The 25748-nt window shown below is 42.7% G+C and overlaps 3 protein-coding genes and 1 long non-coding RNA gene across 4 annotated transcripts in view; 1 reads left to right on the forward strand and 3 right to left on the reverse strand.

The window, feature by feature from the left end:
- Nucleotides 1-25748, reverse strand: part of LOC309703685 (stress-associated endoplasmic reticulum protein 1) — a 157608-nt gene that overhangs the window by 92606 nt on the left and 39254 nt on the right. The window lies entirely within an intron of this gene.
- Nucleotides 6515-8547, reverse strand: LOC309703567 (nuclear factor 7, brain-like). The gene is made up of 2 exons (XM_082528480.1): nucleotides 8391-8547; nucleotides 6515-8289 (listed from the first exon to the last, which is right to left on the reverse strand). Exon 2 carries the CDS (start codon nucleotides 8270-8272, stop codon nucleotides 6887-6889), a length of 1386 nt encoding a protein of 461 aa, XP_082384606.1. The 5' UTR covers nucleotides 8273-8289; nucleotides 8391-8547; the 3' UTR covers nucleotides 6515-6886.
- On the forward strand, nucleotides 17444-20286 carry LOC309703731. Its single transcript, XR_014275996.1, has 3 exons — nucleotides 17444-17686; nucleotides 18779-18997; nucleotides 19611-20286. It is a non-coding gene; the product is annotated as an uncharacterized lncRNA (long non-coding RNA).
- On the reverse strand, nucleotides 20448-23748 carry LOC309698923 (G2/M phase-specific E3 ubiquitin-protein ligase-like; the record flags this gene model as incomplete). The annotated part of the gene is made up of 5 exons (XM_082521679.1): nucleotides 20448-20757; nucleotides 20874-21088; nucleotides 22951-23123; nucleotides 23339-23520; nucleotides 23697-23748. 5 exons carry the CDS (start codon nucleotides 23746-23748, stop codon nucleotides 20522-20524), a joined length of 858 nt encoding a protein of 285 aa, XP_082377805.1. The 3' UTR covers nucleotides 20448-20521.

Below are 25748 nucleotides of genomic sequence, written 5' to 3' on the forward strand. Positions count from 1 at the left end.
GACTTAATATATTACCATGCTTTTTACAACTACATGAATGTCCTATTGCTGTGTGATTTATTCCTATTACTGAAGGTTACTCGCCATACCAATACCAACTAGATATTTAAATCTTAATATAAAATGAGTAACAGTAGGTGGACATTAGGTAAGGCTGCACTTTTTGAAGCGATCTCGTAAAGAAAACTATTCTGTGTGTATATAAAACAGGTCCGCGCCTCCAAACCGTACGTCGGGTTCCGTGTCGGGCTCGTAGCCGAAAACTAGCTTTACTTTGTTGTCTGGGTCAACTGCTAGCGAGAGACAGAGAGGCGTTGAATGGCTGCTCCAACGGAGCTTATTGTTTCAGAGGAAAACACGAACACGGTGTACAGTCGAGTCTTAATAGCTCACTTACAACTGGGCTGCTCAGGCACTCTTCTCGGCTGCAGTGGCTATTATTATATTTACATGCTTCCAGCTCCTGTTTCTGCATGTGCGTGGGGGGTGATGGAGCGGGAAGAGAGTGGTAGTTGGGGATGGGGAGGGAAGGAATAGGGGTAGAGGCAAAGTGCACCCTTCCTGGGGCCAGCTACCCCACTGACCCCAGTAGGCACTCCTGTTCCCTAAAATACATCAAGGGCAGGGGGCCTGGGCCCTTCCAGTCCAGGCCCACAGTAACAGCACTGCCAAACCCCACAGAGTCCTCACCCAGTGGCGTGTCCACCAACCAGACTGGCCACCCCAGGTGCCACCCCAAAGGCAAAACAATAAAATTCAATCAAATATCAAATGTACGATTATGTTTTCACGGTGAAGCTCAGATACCAGCGGATGTCGCGGTAAACAACAGCAGCACCTTTAAGCTTGATCAGCTGTTGTTAGAATTTATTTAATATTAATTTCTAGTATCAGCTGATGTTTGCTGGAGCCACAACTGTAAACCTGCTGGTCTTGATGTCGGTTTGGATATGTGGTGAGAGGGAAACATGAAGATGAAACCAAGAGATGTCCTTACTGAATCATCAGAGCTGAACAGGTGATGGAGAAACAGGTTTATCTTTTAGGTCACATGAAGGAGTTGAAGGGAAGTTATGAACTGTTTCTGAGAGACAAATAACACCAGGATCCTTTTTTTATGTAGCTGACAGCTGGTAACTGTGCAGGGGTGGATCTAGGAAAGTTTTGCCAGGGGGGCAGGTAGGGCATTAACAGGGAGAGGGGGGCACAAAGAAATACTTTTCTTTCTTATTCTCATTTAAAATGTCTCGCTTTTATTAAATAATTATCTAAATCTTACAACCAAAGTTTTTATCTGACATAAAATGTATAGAAATCATACATATACCAACAAGACAGTGTACATATGGAAAAGATATTTATAAATCTTATAAAGTTTGTATCTGTCTTGTGTGAAACTTGTATGAAAAGCATACAAGAGTAAAAACAGATATAAGATCCCTTGAAAGATTATATAATGAATCTTGTATGTTTTGGATACTTACTAAAACAATGTATGAAAGTAATGAGAAAGTGGCCACTTTCATGAGTAAATCATGTAAGCCTTATATAAGTAAAAACTTATATGACTTAACTCATGAAAGTGGCCACTTTCATGAGTTAAGTCATATAAGTTTTTACTATTTCTTTTCCATATGGGACTGTCACAACAGCATTTGTTTTCATTCAAAGTCTTTATGGCTTTAATACCTGGGGGGCCGGTCTGTAGTCAAAATGCCTGATTTTCTGTCCCAGTCCAGCCCTGCAGGTTAATACTGGCAGTGTCACCATGCCAGCTGACTGTATTTCATCATCAGCCAGTGTTGTTCTTTATACATCAATATTACCAAAGTTTACCATAAGGCAGCATAGAAAGTGTCATGGTTCTGGGTCAGTTTGGCCCAGTATTTTGAGTTGTCATGTTTTTGCAGGTTTAGTTTAGTTCCATGTGTCATTTTCTGTCTGTCTCTCAGTGTCGAGTCTGCATCTTTGTGTGATGGTTTCTTGTTCCTGTTTTATTGTGAAGGTCTGCGTCTCATGTGAGTGTGAGTGTATGTGTGTTCAGTTTTACCTCTGTCTCGTCTTGTTGATTATTCCCAGCTGTGTCCCCCACCTGTGTGTAATCTCCCTGTGTTTCTCTGTGTGCATTTAAGTCGCGTCTTCTGTGTTTGTAGTTGCTGGTCTGTCTGTGTTTCCACCCTGCTTCATCTGTGTGTTTCCCTGCAGTCAACCATCATCTGTTTCCGCCCGCTCTCATTCATGTCCAGGTTCGTGTTCTGTGGTTAGTTTGTTCCCAGTTTAGTTTAGTCATTGCTCCGTTCACAGTTTGTCCATTTCCTTTTTGTGTTTAATAAATCACCCTCACACCTGTACAAGTGCCTGCGTTTGGATCCTCCATTATTTTCCACACGGCTCATCTCACTCGCCGTGACAGTACGGACCAGCCAGATATGGATCCAGCAGCATTCAGCCCAACCAGGGAGCTTCAGGAGGCCGTTATCGACTCTGCTTCTAAATTAATCAACCAGTGGTTAGAGCATGAGGGAGAAGCGTCTCTTTACACTGTGGAAGCCAACCTACAACACCTTATTTCCAGTTACCCCTGGTTATTGGACTCACTGCATCCGCTCGTACAGAATTTTGTTCTTCACGAGCTTCACCTTCACCCGCCGCTACCGCTTGCCCACTCGCTTCAATGGAGGACGTGCCGTCCGACCGGCCGGACGAAGAATTACCCGGTCCGTCGGAGCCGTCTCTGAGACGAAAGCGACGTTCGCGCCGCCGGCGTGGCACCCCACAGCCGGATGTAGGGACATGTAAGCAGTCAGCTGTGGTGAGTGAAAGGGACAGTTTTTATGCTGCGTCAGACTCTGTGACTGTGTTTTCTGGAGCTATTTTTTGTGTGTCTTCTGAATATAACAATAATTTTTCCGTCTCACCCATGGCCACTGCTCCAAAGACTGCCTTTGCTGAGCCCACATTCAGGGTTAATGACTGTGTTCACGCTGTTGTTTCTAAACCTGAAGTTACTGACTCAAGCACCACGAGTTTAGGGAATGACTATGTTAGGGGAGCCTTTTACGTCTGCCTCGGTTCCTTCAGGTAAAGCAATAAACTTCCCCGAAACAGTTTTTCCTGACCATATCCCCCCATCCACACCTTCACCACAAGTTAATGTGGGGTCTGTAACACAGTTAGCAGTACAGTTATCAGTTCAGCCAGCTGCCCTCAGTTCAGCCAGCTGCCCTCAGTTCAGCCAGCTGCCCTCAGTTCAGCCAGCTGCCCTCAGTTCAGCCAGCTGCCCTCAGTTCAGCCAGCTGCCCTCAGTTCAGCCAGCTGCCCTCAGTTCAGCCAGCTGCCCAGCAGCCCTCAGTTCAGCCAGCTGCCCAGCAGCCCTCAGTTCAGCCAGCTGCCCAGCAGCCAGCAGCCCAGCAGCCCTCAGTTCAGCCAGCAGCCCTCAGTTCAGCCAGCAGCCCAGCTGCCCTCAGTTCAGCCAGCCACTCCACCACCTGTTACAACTTCGCCACCTGTAGCTCAGTTGCCACCAGTTCAGCAGCCTACCCACTCGTTCATTCAGCCACCATCCTCACTGTCTCATTCTAAGCAGGGAACACACTTCACCACAACATCTGCTGGTTCTCTTAAGCTGGCCATGTCAGAGACAGTTGCTCCCTCTAGGGTCTCCCCAGAGGCTCGGTGTACCCGTAGAGGTCAAGACGCCAGTGCCAGCAGCCTCACCGGAGAACTCACCAGAACAGTCTCAGCTCTCAGCACCCCCTGAGAGTTCAAGTGAGTTCACCCGTCCGCCTCCGTCCTCTGCTGAGTGCATTGGGGAACACTTTCAGCCCTCTGAGGACTGCATCCCACTGTTGCTGCCTGAGTCTAGCCACTGTGCTGCTCAGTCCCAGCCAGTGTCCACACTGGCAGAGGTCTCCGTGCCTGCTGTTTCAGTGTCTGTTTCCACTGGAGGGCCAGAGGGGCCCGTCCAGTCTCAAGCCATGTTAGCTGGTGGTTCAGGTGAACCCAGCCAGCGTCCTGCCTCGTCTGCTGGAGGGCCCGAGTCGCCCGTCCAGCTTCAAGCCGAATCAGCTGGTGGGTCCGAGGAGCCCACCCAGCACCACACCTCATCTGCTGGGGGTCCTGGAGGACCCAGCAAGCACATCCTCACGTCTGCTGACGGTCCGGGGAGGTTTGTTCAGCCACCACCTGGTGAATCATCCCCTGTGACTTCTACACCGTTGCCTGCATCCGCATCACCTCCTGCAGCATCACCGCCTGCAGCATCACCACTGTCAGGTTCCGCAGCCGTCCCGCTGCCGTCAGGTCCAGCCTCTGTGCCTTCATCCACGCCTGGTCCAGCTTCAGCTCCTTCATCCACGCCTGGTCCAGCTTCAGCTCCGCCTTCGTCTGGTCCAGCTTCAGCTCCGCCTTCGTCTGGTCCAGCTTCAGCTCCTTCATCCACGTCTGGTCCAGCTTCAGCTCCTTCATCCACGTCTGGTCCAGCTTTAGCTCCGCCTCCGTCTGGTCCGCCTCCGTCTGGTCCGCCTCCACCTCCGCCTCCGTCTGGTCCGCCTCCGCCTCCGTCTGGTCCGCCTCCGTCTTCGTCTGGTCCGCCTCCACCTCCGTCTTCGTCTGGTCCGCCTCCACCTCCGTCTTCGTCTGGTCCTGCCTCGTCTGGTCCTGCCTCGTCTGGTCCTGCCTCGTCTGGTCCTGCCTCGTCTGGTCCTGCCTCGTCTGGTCCTGCGGTTGCCACACCGTCGTCAGAGCTAGCTCGACTGGTTCCGCCTCGCCTCTGCCGGCCGTTTTCCGGGCCTCTAAGTTGGCGTCGTGGCCTTCGGGGACGGCCTCCGGAAAGGGTTCGTCGCCGCCGCTGGCATCGCGGCTGACCTCCGGACCTCCTCAGTGACCACCACTGCCTTCCAAGTGGTCGGCCTCCTGACTGGTTTTGCCTGCGCCGCTGCCGTTGCCGTGTGCACGGTCGGCCTCCAGAACTGTTTGCCCGTCGCCGCCGTTGCTGTGTGCACGGCCGGCCTCCAGAACTGTCTTGGTCTTAGTGTTGTCGACCCCCTGTACTTTTTTTTTTTTTTTTTTTTTTCTTGTCAGACTCTTGTTGAGCTCTGATTTGGTTTTGTTTTTGATCTGTTTTCTTGTGTTCTTGAACTGTTTTCTTGTGTATTTGGACTCTTGTGGTCCTTGTTTTTTGTTTCGGTGCTGAGTAAATGCTGAGTAAACACTGACAAAGCACTGATTGTATCTCTTCTACTTTATCAACGCAGTATCTAAAAACTTTGCACCATAGTGGTTAAAATCTCATTCTAATAAGAGTTAAAAGCGCATTCGGTTATTAGGTTTATAGGATTATTGAATTATGGTTAACGGTTGGTAGAATTTTTTTTTTTTTTTTCAAACATTATCTGCCCCCCCCCCCCCCCCCCCCCCCCAACAAATATTTTCTAGACACGCCGCTGGATAAATGAAACAAATTGACAAACAGCAGCAGTTTTTGACTCTTCACACATGTTCATTATCTTCTGATGATCCTGGATGGAGACAAACTACAGATAAGTGTGTTCAGCCCAACTAGTTTATCTCATTACAGCAGTTTGATGTTTCCCTTTGAATCCCCCTGAAGATCCTGACAGTGAAGCACGTACATAATACTCCAGCCCCTCTTCTGTGGAACCAGCTTCCAGTTTGGATTCAGGAGACAGACACTATCTCTACTTTCAAGATTAGCTTAAAACTTTCCTTTTTGCTAAAGCATATAGTTAGGGCTGGACCAGGTGACCCTGAATCCTCCCTTAGTTATGCTGCAATAGACGTAGGCTGCCGGGGGATTCCCATGATGCATTGAGTTTTTCCTTTCCAGTCACCTTTCTCACTCACTATGTGTTAATAGACCTCTCTGCATTGAATCATATCTGTTATTAACCTCTGTCTGTCTTCCACAGCATGTCTTTATCCTGTCTTCCTTCTCTCACCCCAACCGGTCGCAGCAGATGGCCGCCCCTCCCTGAGCCTGGTTCTGCCGGAGGTTTCTTCCTGTTAAAAGGGAGTTTTTCCTTCCCACTGTCGCCAAAGTGCTTGCTCATAGGAGGTCATATGATTGTTTAGATTTTCTCTGGATCTACTGTACAACATAAAGTGCCTTGCACTATATAAATAAAATTTAATTGAACTGAATTGAGTTACTTTTGATAGAACTAGTAATGTAACTAAGTTACTAATGTAAAGTAACTTACACGACACTGCTCTTCACACATGTTCATTATATTCTGATGATCCTGGATGGAGACAAACTACAGATAAGTGTGTTCAGCCCAACTAGTTTATCTCATTACAGCAGTTTGATGTTTCCCTTTGAATCCCCCTGAAGATCCTGACAGTGAAGCACGTACATAATACTCCAGCCTTTCAACTCTGAGCTTATTTAGTTCTATTAATACACTGAAATCTCATTTGTGTCATGAAGAAAGTCTTTAATCAAACAGAATTCAAAGATCAGAAACATTTCATATATGGAGTTAAACATGAATCATTGTTTCAACAACATATTTATTGTTGTCATAAACAGACAAGAAGACAACAACAAACTGCTCCTCCCATTCAACACATGTCAGTCCATATCCCAGCAAACTAAATCATCTCCATTTACACATCAAATAGAAACATGAATCACTTGTAATGATTAGAAACTTGATAGAATTTCAAATCTAGTTTGGGGAGTCATTCAGTGAGAAACAGTGAAATGATTTTCCATGTGAAAAGGTGGACAGCAGAAACAGAAAGAAACAGTGAAACTAAAAGAGAAACAAAGAGCTTTGGAACAACGAGGCAGCAGGAGGACAGCTGCAGTTTAACAGCTTCAACTCACTGACAGGAAACAACATTAGAAACATCATCATCCTCAACTCATGTGCTGCACTGACACCTTCAACGGCAACACCTTCACTGTATCATTAGTGCGAATGTATGGAAACAACCTGTGAGTGAAAGTGTGTGTGAAGGTGTGTATGTGTGTGTTAGTATCAGGATCAGAGAACGACAGCTTTCCTCTGTTCCAGTCCAGATTCACTCTGATCCTCTGGAGCTTCTGCTGGAATGAGAGATGAGTGTGAGGAGGTGATTGTGAGATTTTGTAGTATTCATTATCAAACAACCCTATTCTCCAAATTCCAGACAGTTTGTTTCCCTTTCTCTGCCCAGACTCTGCTAACACACCCAGTACCCACAATGTACTGTCTCCAACATCAACATCCCAACTGTGAGTCCCTGAGTTAAAGCCCTCAGAGCCCAGGACAGCTCTGTAAAAATCAATCCTCTCTGGATTATCAGGAAGTTGCTGCTTCTCTCCTCCTTCAGTCACACTGGTCAGATCTTCAGACAGGATGAGATATGGATTTGCAGTGTTTGGGTCCAGGATGAGAGGAGTGTAGGAGACCATGTCCTTCATGTTGTTCCAGATGTTGAAGGTCAGGTTGCCCAGGTGTTTGGCCTGGTCTATCAGAGCTCCTGAGGGCAACTGTGGATCATCCAGCAGGGGGCAGCGCTGGACTCTTTCCACTGCAGCCTTTAAGTTGTGCAGGAATGAGACGTCTTCAGCTCTCAGCTCCTCCTCTGTGGCTCTGACTGTGTCTGAAAGAGCTGCTATCTCTCTGCTCAGAGCCTCCATCTTCTCCTTCATCATCCCACTCTTCTGCTCCTCTTCCTCCCTCAGAGCAGCCAGCCTGGCCTCCTCTTCCTCTGCTAGAAACTGGTGAAGCTTCTTGAACTGCTCCTTAATCTGCCTCTCTGTGTGTCGGGCCTGGACCTTAATGTGTTCTGCTGTTTGACCAAACTTCACTTGAACTTCTTCACAAACCTTTAACTTCTTCTTTAAGGGCTCCAGAGTTTCCTGAAGTACCTCCTTGTGTTGTTGTGCAGCTTCATCGATGGGTCTGAATCTGTGATTGGTGTGTTTTTCTGAGGCACAGCAGACGACACACACTGGCTGCTGATGGTCCAGACAGAAGAGTTTGAGTTTCTCATATTGCAGACTGCAGAGAGCCTCTGAAGCTCTCTGATCTCTCTCCTGTAAGAACGACTCACACAGGTTCTTTAATGCCAGATTTAAAGGTGGATCATCCCTTGAAGATCTTCTCTTACAAACTGGACACTCGTGTGTTGGTCTCTCTCTCCACCATATCTTCAGACAGTCTTTACAGAAGCTGTGGCTACATGACAGAATAACAGGATCTCTGAAGACCTCCTTACAGACCGGACAGCAGAGATCCTCCTCTGATCTGGAAGCCATTGAGTCTGTGAGTGAAGCTGAAAACAGCAGACAGGAAGTACAGTCAGTCCTGGCTCCCCTCCCTCCTCTACCACCTTCACTGAAACTTCCTTTGAGTCGTGTTTCTGCTCAAACTCACATTCAGTGTGTGGAGCGTCAGCAGCTTGAAGCAGCAGTGTTGGAGTTTTCCACTTTTCTCTCCTGTAGCTGGACTCACTCAGAGGAAGCTGCTAGTTTGGTCTGAGCTCAGTCTGATCGTCTGTGCGTCTCTCTTTACTGAGGACGAAGAACTTCCTGTTTCCTGGTTTGTCACATTTGAGTGACGTGAGGGGAGGAGAAAATGTTGCTGTTTGACTTTTAACTAAGGTGTGTTTCAATCCTTCCTGCAGCGCAAAAGCTGTAAAACAGTTTTTGTGTCTTTTCACTTCCACAGGTCACAACATGAAACCTGTTGTGAAGTTTATAAAATAAAGTGTCACTCGGTGGTGCAGCTGTTTGTCAGCTTCTATTTTAGACTTTGTTCTTGTTCAGGTTCCCAGCAGTGGGAGTGTAATGCAGTCACACAAACACAGGTGGTGTTAAGGTGGACTCACTTAGTTACAGACAGTGGTGTTATTTCTTGTAACTACGGGTGTGTTTCACTCCAAAGTTCAGACATTAACCTGCCAGAAGTTGTAAAAGTTACTGATAAAGAGCTTTTATCTCATTTCACATGGAGGTCAGAACATGAAACCTTTAGATAATTTTATAAAATAAAGTGTCACTCGGTGGTGCAGCTGTTTGTCAGCTTCTATTTTAGACTTTGTTCTGGTTCTTGTTCAGGTTCCCAGCAGTGGGAGTGTAATGCAGTCACACACACACAGGTGGTGTTAAGGTGGATTCACTTAGTTAGAGACAGTGGTGTTATTTCCTGTAACTACGGGTGTGTTTCACTCCAAAGTTCAGACATTAACCTGCCAGAAGTTGTATAAGTTACTGATAAAGAGCTTTTATCTCATTTCACTTGCAGGTCACAGCATGAAAGCTGTGATGCAGCAGTTTGAGAAAAATTGCTGCTGATATAATTTTTTTTTTGTTCTTTTACAAAATATATAAAAGAGCATAAAGAAAAGAAATAAGTGTAAAGAGTGCAGCAAAATGCATGTTTTAGTGTGAGTTGGTTCATCTGATCTGGTTGTGTAAAAGTCACTGCATGACACTGAGTGTTACTTTTGTGTTACTGACACTCATCTCTGACTCAGAGAAACTATTTCTCCCCTGTGATGTTCACACAGTGGTGAGTTACATGTTTGTGGAATTTTCACTGTTTTATAGAAAAAAATTTCTCTTACTTTCTTTTTTCTGTTATTTACTAAAAAATCTCTCAAAGAAATAATAAATTCTCCACACGTCTTTGAAGGTTGCATGCAAATATCATGTGATGTAAAAGTCAAATAACTGCTGATGAAAACAAGGCCAGATGTTGAGCAGCTGTATTGCTGCATGATCAGCCCACAGCAGCAGAGACCGTGGAGCCAACATGTGAGAAACAAAGCAACACGCTGAACATCTGAACCACAGCAGGAAGTGTGACTCTTTGTAGACCTGTGGACAGGAAACACACAGCAGGTCCTGATTAGTAACAGGGTCCAAATACAAACATGTGTTTATCAGCATCTGTATATATGAGCACACAGAGAGCTCAGCTGGACACACACTTCAGTCCTCCATCAAACACAACACACCTGCACAGCTGGACTGTGCTGCTCCACCAGCTGCAGCACAGTCCAGTCTTTACAGTCAGGGAGGGCTTTTAATTTGAAAGGCACCACACAGGAAGTTTCACAGGACCAGAAGAAGAACCAAAGGATGGTCTGTGATTTTAAGGTTACCACACACAGTCCTCTGAGAGCAGCGTGGCCTCCATCTTTGAAACACACCAAGTAAAACACACAAAACTCACTGTTTGATTATTGATTGATTGATTTTCAGAGGTAAGTAATTGAAGTTTATTTATTAAGCTCTTTTCACAGCGGTCACAAAGCGCTTCACACTCTGCTAGGCGACAGGAGGGGAGAAACATACACAAGCTCTCTCACGAAATCTGAGTTAATAAAGGGTTTTATTACAAACATTAAACCAAAAACCGACGGGGCTGTTCAACAGACTACCGGGGAAACAATTAACACACAATGAAAAGAACAGACAAGAATAAAAACTAAGGGTTAACTAAGATAAGCTGGCGGCACACCAAATAAAAGCTAAGGGTTAACTAAGGTGAGCCAGCAAACACAAGACTCTTATAAAACTAAGGTCAGCTGAATATCAGAGGTTACAAACACAGTTCAAATCAAACACAAGACTCTAGTAAAACTAAGGTCAGCTGTATATCAGGTTTAACACAGCAAACAGGTTTAACAAACAACGTTCACATGCAAAGCAGACGAGGAGGCCACTGCATGTTCACTTCAGAGCAGCAGTTCCCCATAGTGTGAAGGCTCTTCAGCCTTTTATACTCCCAGGTGCAGACAATCAGCCAGTCAATTGGTCTTGGAGTGGTCATGGGATCTCCAGGCAGCCAATCGTCCGTGAGGTCTGGCACACTGTGATCTGCATAAAAGAAGGCTGGCACAGGACTCCCAGCAGACAACAGAACAAGTCATACTCATAACCGGGAGAGGCTATCAGCTAGCACATTTTCTGATCCTTTTATATGCCGAATCTCCAAATTGTACTCTTGTAGCAGCAAGGCCCATCGCATGAGTCGTCAATTGTGGTTAAACATTCGGCCAAGAAATACAAGTGGATTATGATCAGTGTACACTACAACGGGTAATGTGCCAGACCCCAAGTACACATGGAAGTGCTGAAGAGCTAGCAACAGGGCCAATGTCTCCTTTTCAATGACGGAGTAGTTTACCTGATGCTTGTTAAACTTGCGGGAGAAGTAACAAATGGGGTGGTCCAATCCCTGCAAGTCTTCTTGCAACAGTACTGCCCCAGCCCCAACAGCACTGGCATCAACCTCTAATTTGAATGGACGCGTCAAGTCGGGGGCATTTAACATGGGAGTGTGGCATAGGAGGGCTTTTGCACTTTCAAAGGCATCCTGACACTCATCAGACCATAGGAAATCAACCTTAGGGCTTAGCAGGTTGGTCAACGGCTGGACTATGGAGGAGAAGTTTTTAGAGAAGTTCCTGTAATAACCCACCATTCCCAGGAATCTGCGCAACTCCCGCCGGGTGGTAGGCGTGGGATACTCCATAATCACTGCAACCTTGCCGTTAAGAGGTCGCACCTGCCCGCGTCCCACCTCTCTGCCCAAATAAGTCACTGTGGCCTTAGCAAATTCATATTTAGCTAGATTGAGGGTTAAAGAAGCCTGAGCTAAACGGTAGAATACTTGGCGCAGAGTGTACAAATGGTCCGACCATAAGATAAGATAAGATAAGATAACCTTTATTAGTCCCACACGTGGGAAATTTGTTTTGTCACAGCAGGAAGTGGACAGTGCAAAAGTTATGAGGCAAAAATTAGAATACAATAAGAATAAATACAGTACACAACTGTACAGAATAGAATAAAATAAAATACTATATACAGTAGAATAAAATAAAATAAATATACAATAAGATAAAAATAGAATACAAATACAAATACTATATACAACTGAGTAAAAATACAACGATGACAGAAAGGATTATTGCACTTAGTATTATTGCATATGTATGGATGTGTGTGCTTGATCAGTTAAAGTCTTTATTATGGAGTCTGACAGCAGTGGGGAGGAAAGACCTGCGAAATCTCTCCGTCCCACACCGTGGGTGCTGCAGTCTCCCACTGAAGGAGCTGCTCAGTGCTGTCACAGTCTGCTGCATGGGGTGGGAGATGTTGTCCATCAGGGATGACAGCTTAGCCGCCGTTCTCCTGTCACTCACCACCTCCACTGGGTCCAGAGGGCATCCTAGAACAGAACTGGCCCTTCGGATCACCCTGTTCAGTCTCTTCCTGTCCCCAGCAGAGATGCTGCCGCCCCAGCAGACCACACCATAAAAGATAGCAGAAGCCACAACAGAGTCATAGAAGGTCTTCAGGAGTGGGCCCTCCACTCCAAACGACCTGAGTCTCCGCAGCAGGTACAGCCTGCTCTGCCCTTTCCCGTAGAGGGCGTCTGAGTTATGAGTCCAGTCCAGTCTATTGTTCAGATGAACACCAAGGTACCTGTAGCTGTCCACAGCCTCAATGTCCATACCTTGGATGTTCAGTGGTTCAGTGGTTAATATACACCATGTTTTAGTGTATATTACCAGATCATCTAGGTAAGCACTACAGTTGGAAAGGCCATAGAGGACATTATTCACCAATCTCTGGAATGTCGCGGGTGCATTACACATCCCAAATGCCATGACAGTGTACTGCAAAAAGGTGTCAGGCGTTACAAAAGCTGAAATGGTAGAAGCACGCTTGGTTAAGGGGACTTGCCAATAGCCTTTGAGAAGGTCTAATTTAGTCACGTATTGGGCGATTCCAATACTGTCCACGCAATCCTCAATTCTAGGGAGTGGGTAAGAGTCAGGGACAGTAACGGCGTTTACTTTGCGGAAGTCAGTGATAAAACGAGGTGAACCATCTGGCTTCGCTTCTAGCAAGCATGGTGAGCTCCAGGGGATCTGACTGGGCTCTGCCAAACCATGTTGTAGCAGGTACTCAGTTTCTTGTTTCATCAACAAACGTTTGGTTGGATTTACGCGATAATGGTGTTGTTTGATGGGCTTTGCGAACATTAATGTCATGTTTTAGCACTGTAGTCCGTGTTGGCACATCGCCAAATAAACAGGGGTACTCATGGACCAAACTAGCTACGTCTTCTTGTTGCTCGGAAGACAGGTGATCAAGCTGACTCCGGAATGATTTTAACACTTCAGAGTTAAGCAAGCGGGGCTTAGAACAACTGGAGTAGTTTCTTTTTAAACCATCAGCCTCGTCTGTGCTTTCGCCCTCTGAGTGACTGAAGATGGCCACAGGAGCACAGTGGGTTTTGGTTGGGGTCGGGAGTGGTATAACTTTAACATGTTTATATGGCAAATACAGGTTTTGCGTCTTCAATTTGGCGTGCCGATTATGTAATCAGTTTCTCCTACTCTTTCACATACCTCATAAGGCCCCTCATACTTAGCAGAAAGAGATGATCCGGGGACAGGCAAGAGAACAAGTACTTCATCTCCTGTCTGGAATTGTCGTTTGACAGCAGTCTTATCATAAGTGCGTTTCATTTTTCCTTGTGAAACAGTGAGGTGCTGCTTAGCCAGAGCATTAGCCTGACTCAAACGCTCATGGAAATCTTGCACATACTTGGTCACTCCCACTCTAGGGCTCCCTTCCTGGATCAAAAGTTCCTCTTTTATTGCTTTAAGTGGGCTGCGAGGCGTGTGGCCAAACACTAGTTCAAAGGGACTGAACCCGAGTGACTCTTGGACGGCTTTGCGAGCAGCAAACAACACAAAGGGAATCCCTTCATCCCAATCCACTTTGGCCTCTAAGCAATACTTGCGGAGCATGGCTTTTAAGGTTTGATGCCACTGCTCTAAAGCTCCTTGGTATTCTGGGTGATAGGCAGAGGACACAACCTGTTTGATTTGTAGGCTTTTAGCTACTTGCTTGAATAATTTAGACTGAAAGTTAGAACCTTGATCTGTTTGGATGACTTTAGGCAGGCCGAATGTAGAAAAAAAACTTAGTAAGGGCTCTCACAACTGACCTTGCCGTAATTTTGTGCAGTGGAATAGCCTCAGGGAAACGTGTAGCTGCACACATAATGGTGAGTAAATATTGGTTTCCCGACTTTGTTCTTGGTAGTGGACCTACGCAGTCTACTATGACGTGATCAAATGGTTGATCGACTACTGGGATGGGACATAATGGTGCAGGGGGTATAACCTGATTTGGTTTACCCGCAAGTTGACACACATGGCAACTACGGCAGAAAGCTGCCACATCACATTTCATGCCAGGCCAGAAGAAGTGTTTTAATAGTAACTGATATGTTTTTGTGATGCCTAAATGTCCCGACCACTGGCTTTCATGAGCAAGCGCCAGGATCTTTGACTGATACAGCGTGGGTATGACAATCTGCTTAACCTTACTCCAGTCCACACTCCTAGCACCCAATGGAAACCATTGACGCATTAGCACACCTTGTTCTATGAAATAGGCTTGTTGGTCATTCTTAGCTTCCTCAGCACTTACCACATGCTTAAAACATTGCTGCAATGATTCATCCAGCACCTCCAGACTACGACGCACTAATCCGCCCGGAACATCATTTCCTAGCAACATGGCCACCCCCTCTATGGGTAAGGTCGGACATACTGCGGCGGGGAAAAATCCCGTAACGAGCTCTGATTTGATATAGACCTGGTGAATGGGTCTGGGAGCATAACCCATCTCTATTCCACACAGCACAACGTTAAATCCGCATGCACTGTCTGCTGAGAAAGGCAAAGCACCTCACTCCCAGCTGCTCTCCCTTCTGACTGCTGCAGAGATCCTCCTGTTCCTTGGAGGGCCTATCTCCACCCACCACCACTTCCCCTGCCGGTGGCGGACTTCCTCAGGTGTCTGTGCGTTGGTGGTTCTTTGTGTCTGGGGGTGGGCGTCCGGGTACACACCGGCTCACTCCTTGGCGGCCGCTTATTGGGGCTCGCTCGGGCCATTTCGGAGGTGGGGTGCCCCCGGCCTCTCGGCCTGGGGCTCGGTCACTCAGGCACAGCTGGCTGCCGGCGGAGCTCACGGGCGCGTCACTGCAACTCCCCCTGGCTTCTGCTCCGCGGCTGCTGAGTGAGCCCTCATCTGGGACTCTCCTCAGCTCTTACTGGAACAGTGGCGCGGCTGCCCCTCTGTGGGTCTTCCTTGGTCTCTTGTGTTCTGGGGGCCTCTGGATGTCTGGAGTTTTGATCTCCTCCATACCTGCTTCATACCATAGAGGACAGGGCTGTGGCTCCCCACACTCCCTAGCAGATCATTACATGGAGAAACCTTTGGAATGCAAGCATGCTGATCCACACAGGTATGCACACAGGTGTACACATGGGTATTCACAGACGCGGACTACAGCTTTCTTGGCTGCTGCCTCAAAGCACATGGTGCGCTTGGAAATTTTTTTTTAGTAAAAAAAAAAGACGGAGAAAAAAAAATGAACTGTTTGGGAGATTCGTAGAAATCCCCTGTCACTGACTTAAATTACACCTTTCTTGGCTGCTACTTCGAAGCACATTGTGCGCTGTCTGTCCTGCGTGCTGCACAACAACATTGAATATTTAGTATTTACTGCTGTTTACACTTAACTAGATTAATGCGATGGTGTTGTGTTTAGTATGTTGCTTTGTTTTTTTGTTTTTTTGCTTGTTTTCTATTCTTCTCTCAACAGATGCACTCTCACTAAACATAGTGTAAAATAAAACTTGTACCCCTACGGTGGCCCTGAGAGGCCAAACGGACTGCAACTTCAGAAAACACTTGCAAAAAGAAAAATGCTGCAAAAAGGAAAACGCTGCAAAAAGAAAGACGCTGCACTGCAACTTCAAGAAAAACGCTGCACTGCAAAAAGAAAAACGCTACAAAAAGAAAAACGCTGCAAAAAGAAAAGCGCTGCAAAAGCACACAAAGCACAACGGAAATAGGAAAAAAGACAACGGAAATGTTCCTGGGGAGACAATAACCCGACGGACCAGTTGCACGAACCAAAACATGCTAACCAGTGCGCTAGGACTGGGACACACTTCAAAGAAGTGGAGGAGAGGTAAATGTGTTGTAATCTCATGATTCTAATAATACTAGAGATATCTGGAATATACATTCAAAGATAATTCTAACAAAGATAATGTTTAATGTAGCCTTAGAAATGAAGCTTTTTTAAACTCGAGAACAAATACTAATAAGTCAAAGTCATTAAGGAATATTGCAGTTAATGTGTTCAGGTTTTAATTTGGCATTGTGTCTTTATCAGGCAATGTATTGTCCATATTGTGGAATCCAGCTAGTGGGGCAAATTGGATTTTCTTGTGGGTCCTGTGGAACTAACATTCAAGTTTTAGCACCTTTTATAGAGAATGGTAAGCACTTCACTTTCCTAAGTTCTAGTATTTATTGCTCACCTTTTAATTGCTTCATAATGACTTATATACACCACAGTAGCTTCAGTAGTGAGTGTTAAACTTTTTTTTTGGGGGGGGAGATTATTATTCATGTGCCATTCCAAAGTACTATATTCATTTGCTTATTCTAAGGTTTTTGTATTGTTAAAGACTCTGTATGCAAAGATAAATCAGAATTCCAAAAACGCAAAGGCATGAACTGCTAGGTACTAAGAACTGTATTCTGGTTTAAGCCTGCCACCGGTTCTACAGCATAATTTTAAAAACTAGTTTATGACTTAATAGGGCATATGTACACAGTGACGAAATTCTTCTAACTTCTCTAATTTTGCTCATTTTGAGTTGTCAGCATAGAGGTCTTAATGAGAGTGATAAGTCCTGAATCCTGGTCCATGTTCTTTGAGCTTTTGCTGGCCTTTATTTAAGCACACATCAAGAAGATTAAATACTTGAGTCATGTTTATTGAGACTTGTTTCAGATGTGGTATTTTTTTTTAAAAAACTCTTATTAAGTGCATTTGTGGATTCCTGCGGTCGTAATTATCTTTTCATGTTTTCTCTTCAACCTTAGGCCCAGTCTCAGTCACAGACATCATCAATAAGTATTTCTCTGAGGGCCATACATATGAAGTGATCCTGGATTTTCTTGAAAACAAGCATAATATTTGTATGAGTCTGAGAACATTAAAGAGGAGGCTAAAAGATGCTGGAATGACTAGAAGGACTGACTTTACTGCCACTGACATTGTCATTTCCACTGTTACACAAGAACTGAGAGGCTCAGGTCAGCTTCTGGGTTACAGATCCATGTGTCAGACACTGCGACAAAAGTATAATCTGAAAGTTAAAAGAAATGATGTAATGCACATACTCTCAAGACTAGATCCATATGGTGTTAAGCGTCGCTGTAAACGCAGGTTTGTTCGAAGAGGATATTTTTCAGAAGGACCAAATCAAGTGTGGCATGTGGATGGTTATGATAAGCTGAAGCCCTTTGGTGTTGCTATTAGTGCATGTGTTGATGGATTTTCAAGGAAAGTTATGTGGCTCAGCTGTGGCAGCTCAAATGATACCCAGGTATCATTGCAAAATATTATATGGAGTGCTTGTCACGGTTTGGTCAACTTCCAGCATGCCTTCGTACAGACTGTGGCACAGAAAATGGCACAATGGCAGCCATTCATTGTGCTTTAAGATCAGACCATGGAGATGAACTTGCAGGAGCCCACAGTCATATGTATGGTACCTCAACTACAAATCAACGGATTGAAAGTTGGTGGTCTTCGTTCAGAAAGCAAAGGTACATGGCTTTTAAAATATATTCTGAAACTAAAATTGAATGGTTCTGAAGGTGTTTCGTGGTCAGGGATATACTTTTTTTTTTGTGGGTGGGGCTTTATACTCAAATATTCAAATTCAAATCAAATTCAAATTTTATTTGTCACACACACACAACCATACACAGTATGACATGGGGGTGAAATGCTTGTAGCTGTACAATGCTGTACAATATTAAATTACAGTCACAAACAAACAAAGAAAACATAGTCACCTACACATTTTTCTCATGTGATGCACAACTGCTTCAAAAAATATAATAAATGGTTTGGTATACCAGTGACATTTGTTTGTATTAAAACAACACACTCAAAAGGAAAATCCTACTCAGACATTCCACAAAAGTCCTAAAAAGGAACTATAAAAAAACAACAAACAAACTGACGTTCAACATTTTAATAAATTTTTATAAATCCTAGAGGCAATGGCATCAGTAAAGATTGATGTATTTAAAATTGAGTAAAATTTATTCAAATTTGTGTGCCTACATAGTACCAAACTAACATCTAGATCAAATAGTTTACCTGTAGGGAGTCATATAAATAAAAGAACAAGGGATTCTTCAAATTTGAGAACTGTAATATGAGTAATATAAGAACATTGATCCAACATGACAGAAATTTGTTAGAGGAGGTCATTCGTTTCAGACATTTCTTCGACTTTGTGTGCCAAAAAAAAAATACTGATTTTTTCACTAGTTTTTGGATTTCTGTGTGGTATCTAACAAGTGATAACAGCTTCAGTGTTCATGTAGAAACAAAATAGTACATTTATATGGACAGATCTGTATATTACAACTTTTCTTGAGTTCAACCGCCAAATGCAGGAATAACAGAAGGATTAATCATTTTGTTAAATTTTGTTATTTGTGTGAAGTTGCTTTTTTTTTCCTGCAGTGCATTGATGAAACACTTCAAAACATGTGAATAAGCTTTTCTTTGAACGAAATTGCGCACATTTCAATATTCTTAAGATTACAACTTTTTTTTAAAGAGGACAATTACATTGAATCACTTGTTATTAAATTTTATATGCTTTGTCATTCCACCATTAGAACTCAGTTCTGGATTGAACTCTTCAGTGACCTGAGGGAGAGGCATCTTTTCAACGGCAGTCATGAACATAAATGCCTTCTACGATATGTCTTCCTCAATGTCTTGCAAAAAGAGCTTGACGAGTACAGAGATCTCTGGAACACTCACACCATCCAACCTGTGCGCCAATCTTGTTGTCCATCTGGTAAACCAGAAGCCATGTATCACCTGCCTCATAGGTATGTTTTTAGTCCATGGATTTTATTTCATAGTTTTACTAAAATTTTTCTTCCTCAGTATAGTGTATTGTATGTGCAGGATACCTGTCCAGCTTGCTGTTATTAAACCTTTTGTTCATTTATAAAATGGTTCAGGAACAGTCCATCCCTTATGTGCACTCTTTTCTTTCTTGACCTAACCACTTGAGTTAAGTAAGCAGTATGTCATTTAGGTTTAACAATTTGCCCTAACTGTTACTCACAGCAGGTATTACACACACTTTAGCAATTGAATAGTGTGTTTTGTTGTTTTCACCTTTTTGCTGAATAGAAATTAAAGCTGCCACTTGTGTTTTGCCATTAGTTCTGTTCTCTGACTTCATGCACTTACGTTTTATTTTTATATTTTTTTCCCCCAAAAAAAAAAAAAAAATGTTAGACAATCATATTTTAACTTTGGATCACATCTTGGCTAAAAATGACAAATGTAGATATGCATAATTAAGATTCTTTAAAATCACAATTTCCAGAACTGACTTTTAATTATAAGATTGACTTTGCGCTTTTGCTGTAACCTTGAAAGATAGTACCTGGAGAAGTGACTGAATTTGTTCATTTTTCTGACTGACCTAAGGTATGGTGGAAGAGAGTGTGGATTCCAAGTGCCTCAAGAAATCCTGCACCAGTTTGATGACATTCTACCTGCTCAGTACAGTCTATGTGGGGACGACAATCTCCAGGTTCATTTCACAAACTTGGAAAGACAGAGTGAGCTCCCTCGACCAGTCAACTGGACTACTGCAGTTGAAAATTATATAACACTCAAAAATATGACTGGACTTTAGAAGTCAATGTAAAATCATCTGCTAGATGTGAGTACAATTACCACTGACACTAATTGTCACAAACCAACTTTAATGAGTATTGAAAAAAATAGTACCATAGTTTTTATATAAATAGTTTCACTACCGTCAACTTTTCAGTGTGTACGCTTTCTACCTGAAGAAATCAAAAGACCATACTGTACAAAATAACTTGTTCCTTTTATTTAGGTGTTGTAACAAACACATTGATTAATTTGGAGATCTGTTTTACAAACAAAGGTTTACAAAAGCATTCAGCGAGACCTGTATTTATGTGGGTTTTTCTTTTTCTAACTCCAAGAACAACTTGCATATCTTACAAAAAAATGTAATCAAACACAGAAGTGTTTGATTAAATAAAGCCTTTTAACTGAATTTATCAGATTTTTTTCCCTGTGTTATTATACTAGCGTGTCTCAGTACATTAGAATACTTCAGAAATGTTTTATTTTGTTACATAGACATATTTCACTGTGTTAAGAAATTGCCAAACTTGTTCAATTGTCCCACTATGATACTATGCTTTTGAAATTCCAAAACCTGATTGAACTTTCTGCGATGCATTAAACTTTATGTGATTTACAGAAATTATTAGAAACAAAAATTTTCAGATTTTAAAATCACAAACTTCAAATGTTTGCTAAAACCATAAATGTGGCTTAAAAGCAAAAGGACTTGGACCTTAGGGAAGCCCAAACCCAGGAGAGTTCTGGATGCCATAATCCATGGCTTCTTGGAAGTCCTCATAACTGTGTAACACTGGGATTTTGATAGTATTTGCACAGACATCTGCTACAGGGAAGCGTGAAGTGGTCTGGAAAAGAAGTTGTGGCTTTGGCTGAATTGCTGCAGGAGGAATTTCTCTCAGTCCAGTTGCAAACATAAGGATGTCTTCAAGAGACAGACTTCCATTTCTCTCTGAAAATGTAAAGAGAATAAAAGTTATTTCTAATGATAATAAACAGGAAAAAGGGGCCATTACACTTTGCTGACATAAATGTACTCATTTCAACATTTTCAACCAAATTTAATACCTTCTACAGAAAGCAGATAGTCTTGCCAGTAGCTCAGTACTCTTGTCTCCTCTTGACGCCTAGAGCTGCCAGGTGGACCAAATTGCACATGGAAGATGTTCTCAAGAAGATCAGCTGTCAGCCTGGTCTCAGTGTAGCACATGAATGAGAAGAAGAGTGAAGGATGCTGTTCCAGGGCGTTTAGAAAATCCAGTGTTGCTAGACCCTTTCTGAAACTAGAAAACAGTCTAATTTTTAATAAAATGTTTAATGTTATTTGTGCAAGAAAGCAAAACTTCACATCGGAAACTACTGTGTTACGAAAGTAACCAACATTCTTATCTACAGGGCTCTAGACTAACTTTTTGACATGGGCGCACCGGTACGCCTAACTTTAAAAATTTAGGCGTACCGGCACAAAAGTTAGGCGCACTCAAATTTTTCAACCGCATCGCTTAACACCGCAGTTTTACATGTGCACTTTCTTTGGGGGGGAAGTCCATACAGACAATATTAATTTCTAAATTATTAACTAACAAACTTGTGCTTAAAGTGCTTTGTCAATATTGTAGAAAATGTTAAAAACGTAATCATCATCTTGGCCTCCTCTGACGACCTGTTTGCTGCTGTCTGCTGCTGAAAGGCCGTGGAGAGAGGGGACACTTGGGCAGTGCATTTACTGCAGCATATAATGTGTTTTCTGGATACACTGTGCTTTTTCAGCATTCAAATATTGATGGCACCGTGTCAGAGCACTGGCTATGAATTTCAGACAGATCAGGCCTTAACTTAACAAAAAAGTTATCAATAGTTCTTTTCATCTTTTCTTATTACCCACAGCTACAGTACATCCACTTCTCTCAGGCCTAGGCTGCTCACTAGGGCTGGGTATCATCACTGATTTCTATAATCCATTCAATTCCGGTTCTCAAAGTCCTGATTTGATTCAATTTAGCCTCAGACAGTCAGAAATATTATAATTCTGATCATTTATCAGTACTGATACACATGAGACTTCATCAGAATTGTGAAAATCACAGCAGATGCCTTTGTGTGAAAGTAACTGAGAATAAAACACAGGAAAACATGAAGGAGATTTTCCTGGTCTGGCTTTTTATAGCAGATAACCTTAAAAATATTCTGCAATTTTGCATAATTTTAAGAAATTTAAATTTCTTCCGTATTGAACAGCAGAAATTAGGCTTTCTTGTCCGAGGTCATTTAAGTGAAAAAAGAAAAAGCGCTGTAAACAACGCTAGACTGGTGGGTAATAAGCGAATGAATAATGCAGAAAACAGATTTGAGACGGGAAACTGTTCCTGAAGTACAGAGAGAGAGAGCTGTGCAGGAAGTGTGATTTTTATCGTGGTGGAAGCAAAACAGCAAAAGTCAGAGGGAATTCATGATGACATTGATCAAATGTGAAGCGCAGTTTGCTGCTTCTTTTGCTGCAGGCTCGGTGAATTTTGGTTGGAGAGAGGCAAAACCTGCAGCTCAGAATCAGCGCAAAAAGACGTAAACACAGCGCGGACCCGAAGAATCGCTAAGCTCCGACAGCGTGTAGTGTTCAGGCTGTCGGGTGAGAAAGCCGAGAAAGACGAAGCTGATTCTGATGTGTTGGGTCCGCTCCGTGTTTAGGTCTTTGTGTGGAATCCGTTAATGAATTGATATCGCTTTATTCAAGCTACTCACCTCTCTCTTCCACCTGCACTTTCAACTGGACCACGGCCAATCAGAGAGGTCCCGCCCCTGACTATCTCTGATTGGTTTAGTCCACGATAGGGGCATAATGTGTGTCTGTTGTTGACCACACGGAGAGTTACAGAGATTTTTTTTTTGTTACCGGAACAGTTGGTCGCACCTGTGCGACCAAATATTTATTTTTAGTCGCACCACTGAAAAATTTGGTCGCAGTCTAGAGCCCTGTATCTAGCTAAGACACTCATCCTGCTACAAAAAAAAAGTCCTCCTGAAAAAGGTCTTGCATTTAGAATATGTTTTTTCCGTCCTTTAAATTTCACAGGAATAAAAAAAAGTAACAATTTATTCTTCTGAAAAGATTTTGTAAAATGGGCACATAATAGTCTGAATTCTATACCTTTGGATGGAAAGATGGTTTCGGTAGATGAAGTACCACTGAATGTAATCCGCTACTACCTTCTTCTTATCCTCCAGTGTCCTCATGAATCGACAGCAACCTGCTGTCTGGAGCATGCTTGAGTGTTTTTCTGAGATTACTCGGAGCTCACTTAGAGATGCTGCATTCTTTATCTAAAGAGAAAAATATATATTACACACACATACACATGCACAAGTGACATCCTTCGCATGCTGTCTATTAATGTGCGATGTAACACAGTCTTGGATTACAGAATCCGTAATCATTTCAGGCATCAGTTAGTTACCAAGCGTATGTTAAGTGGATAACTAAAACTAAAAATTTGCATTTATTGGTGTTTGTCATAATCATAACATCATAAATTTACCTCTAGTAGAGCCTTCTTGATTTCTTCATCTGGTATATCATCAATTGGTGCCTCGAATGTCTTGTCTTTTCCAACAAGGTACATAAAGAAGTTTGGAGATATACAACATGGCCCTGGACCACCATGGACAATGGAAACTGCAATCATTCTTCCAACGTAGAAATATTCATTTTCATCTGCAGCTAAAGATAAAGACAATTCATTATAATAAAGTAATTTTGACCATGGAAAAAAATGTGAAAAAAATAAATACCTTCACTATGAAATGTGAGATATTTGGCATAGTCTTTTCCTTCGAATATTCTTCTCGTCCTTATGGCTTCCATCAAAAGGGTGAGAAATTCTCGAGTAGGCCCACCTGTGTCTATTGCCTCTTCAGCCAGCCCCACATCATCAGAGAATTTCACCATCATGCCAGAGTTGGGACTATATGAAGACCTTCTGAAGCCTCGGTAGGCACCATCCCAGACATTGGCTCGGTTAATGTTGAATCTGCTACAGGAGGTTTTGTTGATCTTCAGAGCCAGATTTGAGATGACATCTGCAGCCGTCAATCCATCAGGTTCATCACTGTAGAATGAGTCAGTGAAAAGCAACAAAATATTTACACTATTTACACTTTATGTATTTTTTTTTTGTTTAATATCTTTTAAGTAATTTTTCTTGCTTTATCAATTGGCCTTTTTCTGTTAATTAATTTTAAAAAGCAAAATAGTAATCTGAAGAACAATCATCAGCAACCAAATAATTTTAAGAATCTTTTTTTTCTGAATACAATCATCAGCAGAATAACTTCACAGGAAAAGTTAAGCTATGTTTGCTCCTGTAAAAGGTTAGGATCAAAAATAGCAGCAGTACCCAGCACTATTTTTAGTAAAAAAATATTTGATAAATAGGTTAACTGCAAGTCACACACTATGGGTTTATTATACTTATTCGAGATATGAAAGTTACCAGTTTTCCTTTTGCAACTCCTCTCCCTCAGCATCTGAAGAACTGCTGTCAATAACGACAGGTGCATAGATATTGGTATAGATACTGTCAAAGGAGAGTAAAAACAGAAGATTAAAATATATTTTATGTAATAGTAATTCTGGCTCTACATTTGGCTGGGTTGGGTCTGAAGTACTTCACCGTGACTGAATTTGCTCAAGTTATGGATTAGATAGAGAACCTCTATAATTAAAAAACAACAACAACAACAACAACAACAAAAAACTGTTTCACTGAGCTTATTACTTTATAATTATTTACAAGATATATCATTTCATATTTTTTAAATTTTAGAATCACAATCTGAATCATAATACTTCATTGATCCCTAGGGGAAATCATGTAATTTTATAACTTAAGACTAACTTGTAACTTGTAGTATGTTCTCCTGATGTGGATGCCATTTGAGATTCTGTACCACACCGAACCTTCAGCATAAACACAAACACAACACAATACCATAACAACTGCAGATGTAATGGCATGCAAATGAAACTTAACAATTAAATATGCAACATTGTTATACAAAAGAGTATTATGTACTTGCACATCAGATGTTTGGGATATTGAAGTTGACCTATAAAATATAGATCAAATGATAAAAAGAAAATGTTATAAAACATAACATGCTTTTGTGGCCATCAAATGCTTACATTAAAGTGTTAAGAACGTTAGATGTTTATATACCTGCCACAGAGGCCAGATCAATGTGCTAGAAGGTAGCCAACTTACCGACGTATAGGCTCTGGTGTACTGCTTTCTGGACTTGACCAAAGCTGTCAGATAAAATCATCAAACACCAAACTCGTTGATTATGGCTGCTCAGATCCTTACCACTATATATACACAACGATAGAATGATATTAGTCTTATATCCAGACATTGAATGCATTTTGCCCGAACTGAGAGCACTAACATCTCGAACTAATGAATCCTTGAGATTTACATACCACTGTGTCAGAGAGGGGTGACGTAACGGGTGGTACCCTAACGACAACTTCATCATCCTCCTCAACTTCTGAAACACTAACATCTGTGGGAACGTATGAAATACTTTGGTTAAAATCTTCAACACAGTAATCACAAGATTCTTTAACAATATGAGTATAAAAAAGAATTAATGGCAATTCTATTTAACTCACATTCTGACAAAAAGTCCTCAAGTGTGCAGACAAATAGTGTAATTCTTTGGTAAGGCTTGCCAACGGCCTCTTTGTAGAGTTCAATCGTAAAGGGTGTGTCAGTTCCTGGAATATTTTTTATTTGAGAGCCATCAGGGTAGAGCAGGATGTATTCTACATCTTTCATATCTTGGTTGAAAGCTTTCAATTTTTTAATGGCAGCACCCAACAGCCTCTCAGATGACCAGCTTGGGTCAACATGTAATGGTAGTGATTTCCCTCTTATGGGTCTCATG

Source organism: Aulonocara stuartgranti, assembly GCF_965226115.1.
Source record: "Aulonocara stuartgranti genome assembly, chromosome: 3".
NCBI classification, from domain to species: domain Eukaryota; kingdom Metazoa; phylum Chordata; class Actinopteri; order Cichliformes; family Cichlidae; genus Aulonocara; species Aulonocara stuartgranti.

Excerpts from the sequence above, each read along its gene's own strand:
- LOC309703567 (XM_082528480.1), bottom strand. The coding sequence starts at position 8,272 with ATGGCTTCCAGATCAGAGGAGGATCTCTGCTGTCCGGTCTGTAAGGAG.